Genomic DNA, 12964 nt, shown 5'->3' with positions numbered 1-12964 from the left:
AGAGAGATGATTATTTTGGGTCATAGTGGATCCTTCTCATTTGTTTTCTGATGCTGATTGATTGGAGCAGGTTTGCTGCAGGTGGTTAAGCAGTACGTGAGGATTCCAGTGTTTGCCATGATTCGCCCACGAGGAGGGGACTTCCTGTACACCGACAGCGAGATCGAAGTCATGAAAACCGACATCAAGATGGCCAAAGCCAGCGGTGCTGATGGCACTGTGTTTGGGATGCTGAAGGCAGACGGAAGGGTTAACACTGAAGTATGCATGGATTTAATAGGTAGGAGTCTTTCACCTCTCTTTATGTGCAGACCTCCTACCACAACCGTACCTTGATGATGGGCTCATGCCCAAATTGTTGGTTATGTATCTTTATCTTTGCTGTCTAAAGAACACTGAGTTTCTTCAGCATTGTGTTTTTTTTTACTTCGATCGTGGAGTCTGCAGACTTTTGTGTTTTACAACCATACAAGATATTGGTGAGATCACACAAAGTATGGTGTGCATTTCTGGTTGCCCAGCTGTAGTAAGAGCATCAATAAGTTGGAGGAGGTGCTGCTGGGTCTGTGGGGGGGGGGGGGGTCTTGAGTTGATGAGGAAAGGCAGAGACCTTATTCCCTAGAGCGTAGGAGGCAGGGAGGATGACCTTGTAGAGGATGATACAATCATGTGAGACATAAATAAAGTGAATGCTTTGTCTTTTTCCCAGGGTAGACAATTCTAGATCTCAAGGTTTACAGTGAGAGAGGAAAGATTTGGGAGGGACTAGAGGGGCATCCTTTTGTCTCAGAGAATGGCCAATATCTTGAAATCCAGAGGAAACTTAGAAGTGGCCACAATTACAATATTCCTAGACCTTACGACCGCAATGTTGTGCTGATCGATAAATGCCCCTATGGTACCAGCCCTTACCACCACCTATGGCAATGCATTCCAGGCACCCGCTACTGTGTCTGTTTAAAAAAAAAAAAAAAAAATGTAATCATAGCATCTCCCCTAAACTTTCCTCCCCTTGCTTTGTATAGATATCTTCTAGTGTTGGCTACTCTCTCCACGGGAAAAAGGTGCTGGCTGTTGTTAGGTCTGCTTTGTTCATGAATGAGTGAGACAAACACCAGGCTGAGTCGAAATCAGGGTTCTTTGTTCTTTATTACCGGATTGTAACACTTGCGACTAAACATGTTAGTCGGAGAATGCATTCTGCCGTTATCAGCAAAATGGTGATTTTTTATACCCTTGGATATGTGCTTAGAACATCATCATATCATTACTTGTCCAATGACTAAAACTGTTGCTATCCTTTCCTTGCTAGCTTCCTGCCTCTCAATCCATCAATGTCTCTCTTATCTTGTAAGTACAAGGATGCATTCACATCTTGTTACAGCCCTGTACATTCCCATCTCATGATGTTTTACCTAACAGGAGTACAAGGACACCTCCCCTTCTTGTTACAGCCCTGTACAGGGTAACTCCCTACACATTCCCATCTCATGATGTTTTACCTTACACTGTCTCATAATCTTGTAGACCTCCATGAAATCACCTCTCATCCTTCTTAGCTCCAAATAGAAGTCCCAGCTCTGAAAACCTTGCCTCCTAAGGTACATTCTCCGCTCCAGATAAGTCTTGTCTTTACCCTCTCCTAAGCTTCCACATCCTTCCTGTAATGAGGCAACCACAACTGAACACAGTATTCCAAGTAGTAATCTATTCAGAAGGTATTTGAACAGATACATTAAAATCCCCGTTATTTGGAATTCAAGCAACCAGCATATTTATAATTAAGTAAAACATACGGAAGTTTAAAATTGGCGCCTCTAATGGTCAGTTTGCCAATCACACTACACGCAATTTCAAGCAACCGGCATATACACTTATCTGGCATCTACCAATCCCCATAGCTGAAGGATACCTGGGGTTTTGCTGCATATGGATAGGAAGTATTTTGAAGAATGCGAATCAAATGAGGCCAGCCCAGGGATACAACTTGGTCAGCATGAACAGAGGGAGCTTATCTGGGCATTAGATAGGCATTGGTGAGAACATCATGGGCTGAGAGGCCTGTTTCTGAGCTGTATTTTTGTACATTGTTTTTGTGTTACTGAAACAGCGACCAGCTTCTCTGTAATAGTGATGTTGAGCAAGGACATCAATCTTGCTGCTGAAATTCTTAAATTGGCCCACTTCTTGAGCAGTTTTTGTGGGGAATCTTGCCCTCAAAAAACACTGCTTGCCAATTCAAGAATAAATTATTCCCACCTTCAAAAGGCCACTGCCTGTTGAGGAGGTTCGGTATCAATGCTTCATCTAGGTTCTCAGGTGAAATCTCAATCAGCTGTCTATTCTCCTTTATGTGGTACACAGGCTTGTTGGGAGAGGATCAAGGAGCTCCCTAGACATACAAATGCATGGGTCTCCGTTCTCCAAAGCTCTCTGCCACTAATCAATCACAAAACAGTCTCCTCCCTTTGTAATGAACATTATCCCATCAGCATTAAGCTGTGCAGTGTTCGTCTACATGTTGCACAATATTGTGGACCAATCACCCTAATTTCAGTTCCCCTAATTCTTGTAAGTCGCATGAATTTGGAGAAATCAAGGCCAGTGGATTTTTTATCAGCTAGGCTATCATTATCAGGCAACACACATCCTGGGTCCCTCACTGCCTTTGGGTGTCTGCAACCATCGTAGCATTAGCATGAATCAAATTGTACTCATTAACATCAGTCTAAACTAGACAGACTGGTATAAGCAGTAGGTCTTCACTGATTGATTAGACCAGTGGTTTACAAACAGCCCCCCTAAACTCACATTCCACCTTAAGCAATCCCTATGCCATGTTGTTCTGTAATTAATAAGGGTTGTTTAAGGTGGAATGTGAGTGGGAATGGAATTTGAGTGGGAAGGGAAGGTTGAGAACTAGTGCTCTAGATCCAATTGTTACTGAAATATTTTGCTTGAGAAAAAATGTAATTCGCCCATTTCCTTTGGAGTTCTGAAACCATGCATATAATGAGTCAATTAGGTACGATTAAAACAGTGGTTTTCAAAATTTTTCTTTCCACTCATATATCACCTCAAACAATCCCTTAATCACAGAGCACTTATGGCATAGGGATTGCTTAAGATGGAATATGAGTTTAGGGGGCAGTTTGAAAACTACTTGGATTAGTCCAATGTGAACTGATCTCACCCTCAGGTGATATAGAATTTTTTAAAATAAATGCTTGGGGCAAAGACTTGTCAATGTGCTGCACTTCATTTTACAGACTCGATGGGCTGAATGGCCTAGTTCTGCTCCAACATCTTATTGACCTGAAAAATGTTCACCTTTAATCATCATTGCTATTACAGAGGATATTTTCTTTGTTGCTGTGTGCTAATTGCCTGACTACCATATGATTTATTGGGGCATGTAGTGGTTATGAAAAGTCCCATAATTACATTTGCAGAGTACAAGAAATATGGGAGGATTCACTCAGTATCATCTACGAGATTTTGATGAGGAGAATGATATTACATAGTCCTTCTTGATCGATAATTGTCTTGTTTTTTTCTTTAAGTAAGCAGATGACCTGATAGATGTTTTCAATGTAAAAAAGAAATAGGAACAACAATTCATGCAATCTGGACATGTGAGAGAGTAGAAAAATTTTGGGAAGATCTCAATCAGATATTAAATAAAATAACAGAAAACAATATACCAAAGAATCCAGAGATCTTTCTCCTAAGTAACATAAAAAACAAAGAATTTGGAATTGATTTGGAGGATGCACAAAAAAGATTTGTTAAGATAGCCCTAGCCGTAGCAAAAAAATGTATTATGTCAACCTGGAAATTGGAAGATAATTTGAAAATACAACAATGGTATATAGAAATGAATAAATGTATTCCATCAGAAAAAATAACATATAGTTTAAGAAATAATATTGAAATATTCAAACAAATATGGGAGCCTTACATTAAATACAATAGCGAAAACCTACCGGGGACAAACATTACCTAAGTTGATGGAAGGAGAAGGAAAGAAAAGAATGGACTCAGTAGAATTTCTGGTGTATTTTTGTTGAATGACAACATTTTCTGACTGGTTTAATGCAACCTAGATTGTATACCTAAAATGGATGAGGGGGGGGTGGGGGGGTGGCTTGGGAGGAGGGAGGGGGGGGGGGGAGAAAAAGTCACTGTATATGTGTGAAAAAGAAAAAGTGTATATCATGGCTAATGTGATTTATGGTGTGAAAAATAAAAAATTTTAAAAAAAAAGTAAGCAGGTGACCCTTCTGAATGGTTAATTGTTTCTCCTACTGTTGCAGCTGAATCACGACCCTTGCCTGTGACTTTCCATAGAGGTGAGTGATTCTGAGATAAGAATGTCTATCCATGACCTCATGCACTGTCAATCCAAGGCTACCCGCAAATTGGAGCCACACCTCATATTCCGTCAGGGCACTCTCCAACCGGATGGCATTAACATCGACCTCCGGTTTCTGTTAGGTCACTCTCCTGACTCCCTCCCTTTCCCCATCCCCTTCTCTCTCTCTAGTTCTCCACCTGCTTCCCTTTCCATTCTATCCCCTCCCTATTACTTCCCAGTTTTATTCTCTTGTGGCTTCCCATCCTTACCCTTCTGTGATCTCCTGCCTGTGGCCTTGTGTTCCTCCTCACCATCTTATTCAGCCACCTGCCTGCTTTTTTTCTCATACCTTGACCAAGAGCTGAGGCCCAAAACATTGGCGATATATCTTTGCTACATTAAAATGCTGTGTGACCTGCAGACTTTCTTGTTTAACACTGTACTTGCAATTGGCCCATTTGAATCAGAGATGCGGAGGAATTACTTTAGTCAGAGAGTGGTAAACCTCTGGAATTGCTGTCACAGGCAGCTGTGGAGGTCAAGTTGTTGGTGTATTTAAAGCAGAGGTGGATAGGTGTCTGAATAATCAGGGTATCAAAGGTTATGGGGAGAAATCCGGGGAGGGGTTTAAATGGGAGAATGGATCAGTTCATGAAGGAATGGCAGAGTGAACTTGATGAGCCTATATTTTATGTTCAACCTTTTTTTGACTATGGCCTCCGAGGACTCTATTGAAAGTTTATGGGTCCCCTTCCCTGTGAAGTAGTCAAGTTTTGTTTTCTTCCATACTTCTCTCCTACTGGCTGCATTAAAACATTAAAGAATATTTAAAAAAAACATAAAACCATACATGAGGTGAAGAGAAAACAAAGCTTTTTCTTAAATTCGCACTGCAAATGCAGATGTATAAATAGTCAATAATAACAAAATGATTGAACAATGAGTCCCTGATTGAGTTTGTTGTTGGGGAGTCTGATGGTCAAGGAGTAGCAGCTGTTCCTGAACCTGGTGGTGTGAGTCTTGTGGCACTGATACCTCTTTATAGCAGTGAGAATAGAGCATGTGCTGAGTGGTGTGGATCTTTGATGATTGCTGCTGCTCTCTGACAGCAGTGTTCCCTGTAGATGTTCTCGATGGTGAGGAGAGTATTTCAGTGTCCACTACCTTTTGCAGGGTTTTCCACTCAGAGGTATTGGTGCCCCCATACCAGCCTGTGATGTAGCTGGCCAGCATACTTTCCACTACACATCTGTAGAAGTTTGCCAAGGTTTCCGATGTCATACCAAATCTCTGCAAACACCCAAGGAAGTAGAAAGACTGATCTGCCTCTTATTGAAACATAAAATTATGAAATTATGAAAGAAATAGATAAAATAGAGGGAGGAAAGTTGTTTTCACTAGTAGAAGAGACTAGCACTACAGGACATAGCCTCATGATTTGGGGGAGAACATTTAGGATGGAGATTAGAGGATCTGGTTTTACAAGAGAGTAGAGAATTTTGAATTCTGTACCCAAGGAAGCAGTAAAGGCTGCCTCATTAAATGTTTTTAAGACAGAGTTAGATTTCTGAAGAATTGGGTCTAGAATGATGAAATTGACACTGATCCAATTGGAAATATGGGAAAAACTTTACTAAGAAGTGTGAAACCTGTAACTAATGAGATCGAAGAGTTAGGATGCTTTAAGAGAAAGTTACCAGTGTCTTGAAGGGTGTTAAGTATTGAAGGAGATGGGAGCTCCTTTGGAGCATTAACATGGGTCAGATAGTTTGTTTCTGTACTTTTGTGTGCAATCAATGAATCCTGAAACTCTGTGGAATGTTAATTACTGTATCTTAAGACATTAATGAAGTATAAGCACTTCTCATAGAACACAGTTGGCGTAGTGGTGAGTGCAATGCTGTTCCAGTGCCAGCAACTGGGACCGGGGTTCAAATCCCAAGGTGTCTGTCAGGAGTTTGTATGTTCTCCCTGTGTTTGCATGGGTTTTCTCTGGGTGATCTGGTTTCCTCCAACCTTTCAAAACTTACTGGGCATTGTAGGTCAACCGGGTATAATTGAGCAGCATGGGCTCATGGGCCTGTTGCCATGCTGTATGTCTAAATTAAAATGAAAGGAAATAAAAACAATAAACAAGTATGTGATAGTTTGGATTTTGAGAACTGAGGAAGGAGGAGATTTACATGCTATGTTTTCTTGAATTCAAAGTTCAGATTTATTGTCAGAGTATATTCATCACATAGAACCATGAGATTTATTTTCTGGCCCAAGCAGAATGGAATTCTCCCATTCTGTGACTGAGCCCCTGCCTGATGTCTGTTTCCCTGTCTGTGTTCCCGTAGCCTTTGACATGGTGCCTGACCCCTCCGCGGCCCTGGAGTGTCTCATCTCAATGGGCTTTGAAAGGGTCCTCACCAGTGGATGCGACAGCACTGCCCTTGAGGGACTGCCAACAATCAAGCGTCTGGTAGAACAGGTGAGAGCAGGGCTTGTTTTCCATCTCTGCTGACTTTTAAAATCAGCGTTGGGGGGAATAACCTGAGGTGACTGGAAAAACGCCAATGGAACAGAAGTGCAGCCTGAGAGGTGTTGGGTCAGTGGTCTCTCTGTTGTCCGAACATTCCATGGATTTGCAGGTGTGTCTTGGTAGTCTCTTGCTTGACCGCCCGTCAGCATTGAAGGGGAGAGCCCTTGAAAGCCATTGTCAGGGTCACAGTGTGGGATCAATTCAGATTTGTTGAAAGTAAAACAGAAAATGTTGTCAACATTCAACATCTGTGTAAAGAAAAGCGGATGAAGTTTGAGGACAAAGACACATCAGACCAGGGAAAGATGCAAAGCAAGTTAGAGTAAAGGGGCAGAGAAACGGATACGTCAAGGAGAATCTCTCTGAAAGGGGGAGGCCAGGATTTCCGCGGGGATAATTTGCTGAGGTCATCTGGTTAATGTCACTTGGACAAAAAATGAACAAAATTTCTTATGTGATGGCAGTTGGAGAGTAAAAGAATAAACAAAGGGATGTATATGTTGCAAAATGCAGGGCAGGATAGACAGTGTCAATGGAGATTTTTTAAAAAACTGAGCAAATATGGAGAACTGAGCACCAATGGCCGGTTCAGATAGGCGGAAAGGAAGCAAGTTACCCAAAGTTGATTGATCAAAGGCAATTTGTGTCTGAATAACCCAAGGGGTTTACTCAAGAGGTAGAAAAATACAAAAATGGCAGATGTTGGAATCGTGAGTGAATAATGAGTTGCTGGAGAAATTCGGTGAACCAGTCAGTGACCATGGATATACATGGTCATCCACTGAGTCAGGTTGGAACGGAGCACTGACTGGTTGTTTCTACCCATGAATGTTGCCTGACCCATTGAGTTCTTCCAATATCTCACTGATGAAGTCATTCAGTTGGATTTTCAAAGTATCCAACTTGCTTCCACTAATCAAGTTCTACAAGTTCTACGTAACATATGTCCCAGCTTCTAATAGTCGGAAAGTTGATGTGTTAAGGGGACTCTGGTAACTTACAGTAACAATGGGGTAGAGTTGTTGGTATTAGATTTCTTTTTGAAAAGGTCAAGGTGAAACAAGAAAGATTTGAAAAGAAAGTCAAGCAATCAGGTAAACAAGAAAATCTGCAGGTGCTGGGGACTAATACAGTCCATAGAAGCGCTGGAGAAACTCAGCAAGTCGTGCAGCATCCACCATTGTCAAAGGGCTCAGGCCCAATACGTTGAGGTCCCCTGGTCCTCGTGGATGTTGTGTGATCTGCTGAACTTCTCCAGCACTTCTGTGAATTGCAATGGGCTTGCAGGACTGAGAAGTGAGTTTGAGGCATTGGGGGTCAAACAAGAATGTCTGCAGATGCAGAGGGAAAAGCACAGGTCCATGGGCAAGAAGTCAGAGGTGAATATGGGAGGGAGGACAGAAGAGAAAAAAAGCTGGGCATTTATAGGAAGAGGGGTAGATCTCTGAATCGGGGAGAAGAGAGTGGGATCCGGAGGAAAGGAGACTGAGGCATAGGGAAAGAGAGAGAAAAACAGAAAAGGGGTTTAATGGAAACCTCACTTTTTCACTTCTTTTGCATGACTTTTAAAAATAAATAATTTATTGCAATTTTGCACCCATAGTGCAATAAATTTTTATTCTAGTCTTCTGCCAAAGTATTCGTGCCGTATTAACTATTGCTCTCCAGTCATTCCCTCCTTTCATTCACTAATTTTATTTATGTTTCTATTTATATTTATATTATTCAGGCGAAGCGAAGGATAATTGTTGTGGCAGGTAACCACCTTTTCTGTTTCAAATCTCTTTTTACAATATTTTTTATCATAATGGAAGTTGGGTCTGGTGGGGTGTAATATGGATTGGGGCGGAATCACGGTTAGCGGAATGAGTAACCATTACGGTCAGTGCTACGCCATACCACTGCCAGCGACACGGGATTGAACCTGTAATGAGTTTGTACCTTCTTCCCATGAACCTCGTGGGATTTCCCCGGGTGCTCCAGTTTCCACCCACCTTCCAATGTCATACAGGGTTCATAGGTTACTTGGTCACATGGGTGTAGTTTGGCAGCGTTGACTTGTGGGCTGGAAGGATGCTGTATCTCTAAACCAATGGCCTGCAAACTTTTTCTTTCCACTCATATACCACCTTAAATAATCCCTATGCTTTAGATGCCTTGTGATTAGTAAGGGATTGCTTAAAGTTGATAATGAGTTTATTGGGGTAAACATTGTACAATATATGTATGCAGCTGAACAGGTATTTATATAATAAAAAGTAAACCTAATTGAATTAAAAGATTAAAAAAGAGATCATATTCACAGTAATCCAAGTGCATAAAATAATGCAAGACAAAGTAGTTACAGAGAGAGAACAGTTGTAATAGAGAAAAGGCAATACAATTTTACAATTGAGAGGCTTGTTCAGGAGTCTGATAACTGCTCGAATCTGGTCTCATTCTTGTGAATCTATCTGATGGGAGGAGGTGTGACTGGGGGTGGATGGCTGCTATGCAGAGGCAACGGGAACTGGTTTGTATGATGGTCTGAGTCGCAGTTTCATGTGGTCTACAGTGGTTCCTGTCCTCACGTGGTTGCACACTGACAGGATGCTTTTGATGGGCCACTTGTGTGAGCAGGTACCACTATTGCCTTTGCTTCCACAGTAAAGGATTGATCTTGGCCTCGGTGTTTCTTCCTCTCAAACGAGAAATACATCTTTAATTTTTTTTCTCTCTTTGCTTAGGAGGGGGAATTACAGAAAGAAATGTGCAACGGATTCTGGAAGGTTCTGGCGTCTGCGAGTTTCACTGTTCTGCCCGATCTTCTCGAGACTCTTTAATGAAGTTTCGGTAAGATTAGTGGAATGAGTGACCAAGTCAGTGGAAATATTGGGGTTGCGGGAAGGTTGTCTCCATCACCTGTTACTACATTAGGGACTGTGACAATTTTTTTAAATAAATTTTTTTATTTTTCACACTATGAACCATACTGATCAAAATGCACACAAACATTTCCCTCTTGTCATTTTGTCCCCTTTTCCCCCCCCCCTTCCCTCCCTCCTTCACTCACTCAAAGTTCAACATATTTGATGCATTAAATCTATTAAACAATGTCATCACACAATGAAAATAATCAAGAAATTTGTGTCTTCTACTTTTACACACTGGATCAGTTCATTTCGTCTTCTCCTTCTGTCATTTTTAGGCAGTGTAGGTCCGCAGTAGGACTTCTCTGTTGGACTGTGACAATTTTTAATTCCACTCTGTTTTGTTTAATCTTTCCAAACTTCTTTCTGTAAACCAGTAGAACAGACTCGATGGGCTGAATAGATTATTTCTGCTCCTTTGTCTTATGGTTTTGTTTTCTGCTGTAACCTGTGAAGATTTGAACCGTGGAAATAACCAACAATCTTTAATTCATTGTTTTCTAAGAGTGTGCCTTGTTGGACAGCGTGAATGAGTTGGGCCAAAGGGCCTTTTTGCACTGTATGACTCTGACATATCAATGACCACTGTTGCTCAGTATTAAATGTCAATCCTGCATTAAAATAATGCATACACTGCAAGTAGAACAATGGAACATTATAGCACTGAATACAGGCCCTTCAGCCCTTCTAGACTGTGCCGAACTATTATTCTGCCTTGACCCACTGACCTGCACCAATTCCATGGGCGTCCCATCCATGTTCCTGTCCAAATATTTCTTAAATATTAGAAAAATCTGAAATAAAAACCAAGAATGCTGGAAATACAGTGAGCAGTGAGAATGCTGAACGACCAAAGAAACTGCTCACACTAACCATCTGAGACTTTCATATTCACAAAACAATATTTATTTATTTGTATAAATGGATGCTTATCCTGCAGATGTTTTGTTCGTGTGTTATGTCTGGTTGTGTGCGTGTTTGGCACCAAGGGCCAGAGAATGCTGTTTCGCCAGGTTGTACTTGTGCAATCAGATGACAGTAAACTTGACTTGAGCGAATACACCCTTAAATGTTGGAGGAACTCAGCTGGTCTTTCAGCATCCTTTTTTTTCCCTGGAGACAAAGGTATATTACCGACGTTTCAGGTCTGAGCCCTTCTTCAAGGAACAAAAAGCAGAGTCAAAAGCAGGAGATCTCAGAATTCGGACAATGCTGGCTGGGGAAGGAATCCAGACCAACAAAAGGTTGGATATGATAAGGGAAGAGGTGAAAATTTATCATGACATGACTTGAAATACTCAGCAGGTCAAGCAGCATCTTTGGGGGAAGAGAGAAACACATTTAATGATGTATTTAATCTGAGTAAAGTTATTCTGCCTCTTCTTGCCCTCTCTTTAGGTGCTGGCTGGTGTACTGAGTATGTCTAGTGTCACACAGATTGGTTCTCTATGTTTGAGCTGTCACAGAGTTTTTAAGTTCAGGTTTACTATCACATTTACCAAGATGAAGTGATAGAGTTCGTTTTGTGAACACACTAGTTGGACAACTCGTATATAGAACAATGAGTAAGACACAGTTCTGGTCGCCTCATTAAAGAAAATATCTGGAAGCTATGGAGAGGGGGTAGATGTGATTTACCAGGATGTTGCCTCGTTTGGAGAATGTTTCGAATGAAGCAAGGTTGTCAGAGCTAGGGCTTTTCGCTTTGGAGCGAAAATGTATGAGAAGTGACTTAGTAGAGGACTCCAAGGTTATGAGAGGCATAGATACGGTGGACAGAAAACACCATTTTCCCAAGGTGGGAATACCCTGCATGAGTGTACTGCCGATCTGCTGCAGGGGGCAACATCTGTACCTGCAGGAGTGTAAGGGGGACACCCGGCCTTGTCAATCAGTTGACTTGAATGGATCAAGCCCCACCCAGTTGGGTGTCAATCACTCTCTGGGATATAAGCCTGCACCGGCCTCCAAAGTCTCACTTAGAGTTACTGCAGCAACAGCCAGCCTAGCTCTGTTTGTTGATTAAAGCCTGTTGTACAGTCTTTACGTTGTGCGTGTCTGGTTCTGACTAACAGCGCACCACACATCCTTCTCTGGATTTTTGCAGTCTTGGGCAGAGCAGTTCCCATCGCATTCAGTGACGCACCCTGACAGAATACAGAAGTTATGTACTTCTAAATGTTGCCAACCCCTTAAAGTCATTTGTTGTTTTCCACTAAACACAATGAGTCAGGGTTCTCTCACATCACTACTGTGTTTATCAGGGAGCAATATTCTGTTCTCACTTGTCCTTGCATCTCATTCCCAAATAAATCTTTCAAACTCACCACATCTCCCAAGAAAGAACAGGGAACTTTTTAACTAACCATACAAAAGTGCTGGAGAAACTCAGCAGGTCATACATAACCAACATTTCAGGCCTGAATCCTTGGTGTCAGGATATAAGCAAAAAGCAGACTGGCACAGGCCCAAAATGTTGGTTTTGTCTCTTTGCCATAAAGAACACTGTGTGATCTGCTGAGTTTCTCAGGCACTTTTGTGTGTTAAACTACTATCACGGTGTTTGCACACTTTCTTGTTTAACTTTTTAACTAACGACAGTGGTTTGATGCAGAATACAATGAGTTGGTGATGATGGATATTTTGATGGTCACTTTTCTCACACTGAAGATCTTCAATGTGATGACAAGCATCTGGTTCTCCTTCTCTCTTCAGGAATGCTGCTGTCTCCATGGGAGGATCCTTCACCCCGCCGGAGTACAGTGTGAAAGTGGCAGACATCTGCAAGGTTAGAGCGTTGAACGCCATTGCCAAGAACGCTGTGTAAATCCAGAGAATATTGGTCCTGGGACGAGCAGGAAGGAAGAGCAGTTGCAAGGGAGCATGGTCTGATTTAGAACGAGGGTTGTCATTTTAAAGATGGAGTCTAATTTATCAGCTGTGAAAGGAGGAGATGAGAGGTTGGGACAGGAGAAGAAATGTTGTGATTGTGGAGCCTGTTTTCATTTCTTTGGTACATTATAAGCTATTGTGTCTGTTTTGAAGGTTGAGCGATTGGGAGCCATGTCTGTCCTTGTAATTATGGCATTCTTCTTTCTCAAAGTACAGGGAATGCCAACATCTCCCTGCAATTGCAGCTTACAGTCATTACAATTAAAGCTGTTAATTGGA

General features: G+C 41.7%; 1 protein-coding gene across 1 annotated transcript in view; it reads left to right on the top strand.

Moving 5' to 3' along the window:
• Window positions 1-12964, top strand: part of cutc (cutC copper transporter homolog (E. coli)) — a 26646-nt gene extending 13682 nt beyond the window's left edge. The window contains exons 5-10 of the mRNA XM_069900260.1: window positions 71-280; window positions 4317-4352; window positions 6700-6833; window positions 8614-8641; window positions 9611-9716; window positions 12509-12964. Of these exons, the coding sequence (XP_069756361.1) occupies window positions 71-280; window positions 4317-4352; window positions 6700-6833; window positions 8614-8641; window positions 9611-9716; window positions 12509-12620 (626 nt within the window). The 3' untranslated portion in view covers window positions 12621-12964. The remainder of the gene's footprint in view (window positions 1-70; window positions 281-4316; window positions 4353-6699; window positions 6834-8613; window positions 8642-9610; window positions 9717-12508) is intronic.

The sequence above is a fragment of the Narcine bancroftii genome, chromosome 10 (genome assembly GCF_036971445.1).
Source record: "Narcine bancroftii isolate sNarBan1 chromosome 10, sNarBan1.hap1, whole genome shotgun sequence".
In the NCBI taxonomy this organism is placed as follows: domain Eukaryota; kingdom Metazoa; phylum Chordata; class Chondrichthyes; order Torpediniformes; family Narcinidae; genus Narcine; species Narcine bancroftii.
Note: the sequence above shows the minus strand (reverse complement) of the source record. Positions and strands in the feature narration are given on the sequence as shown.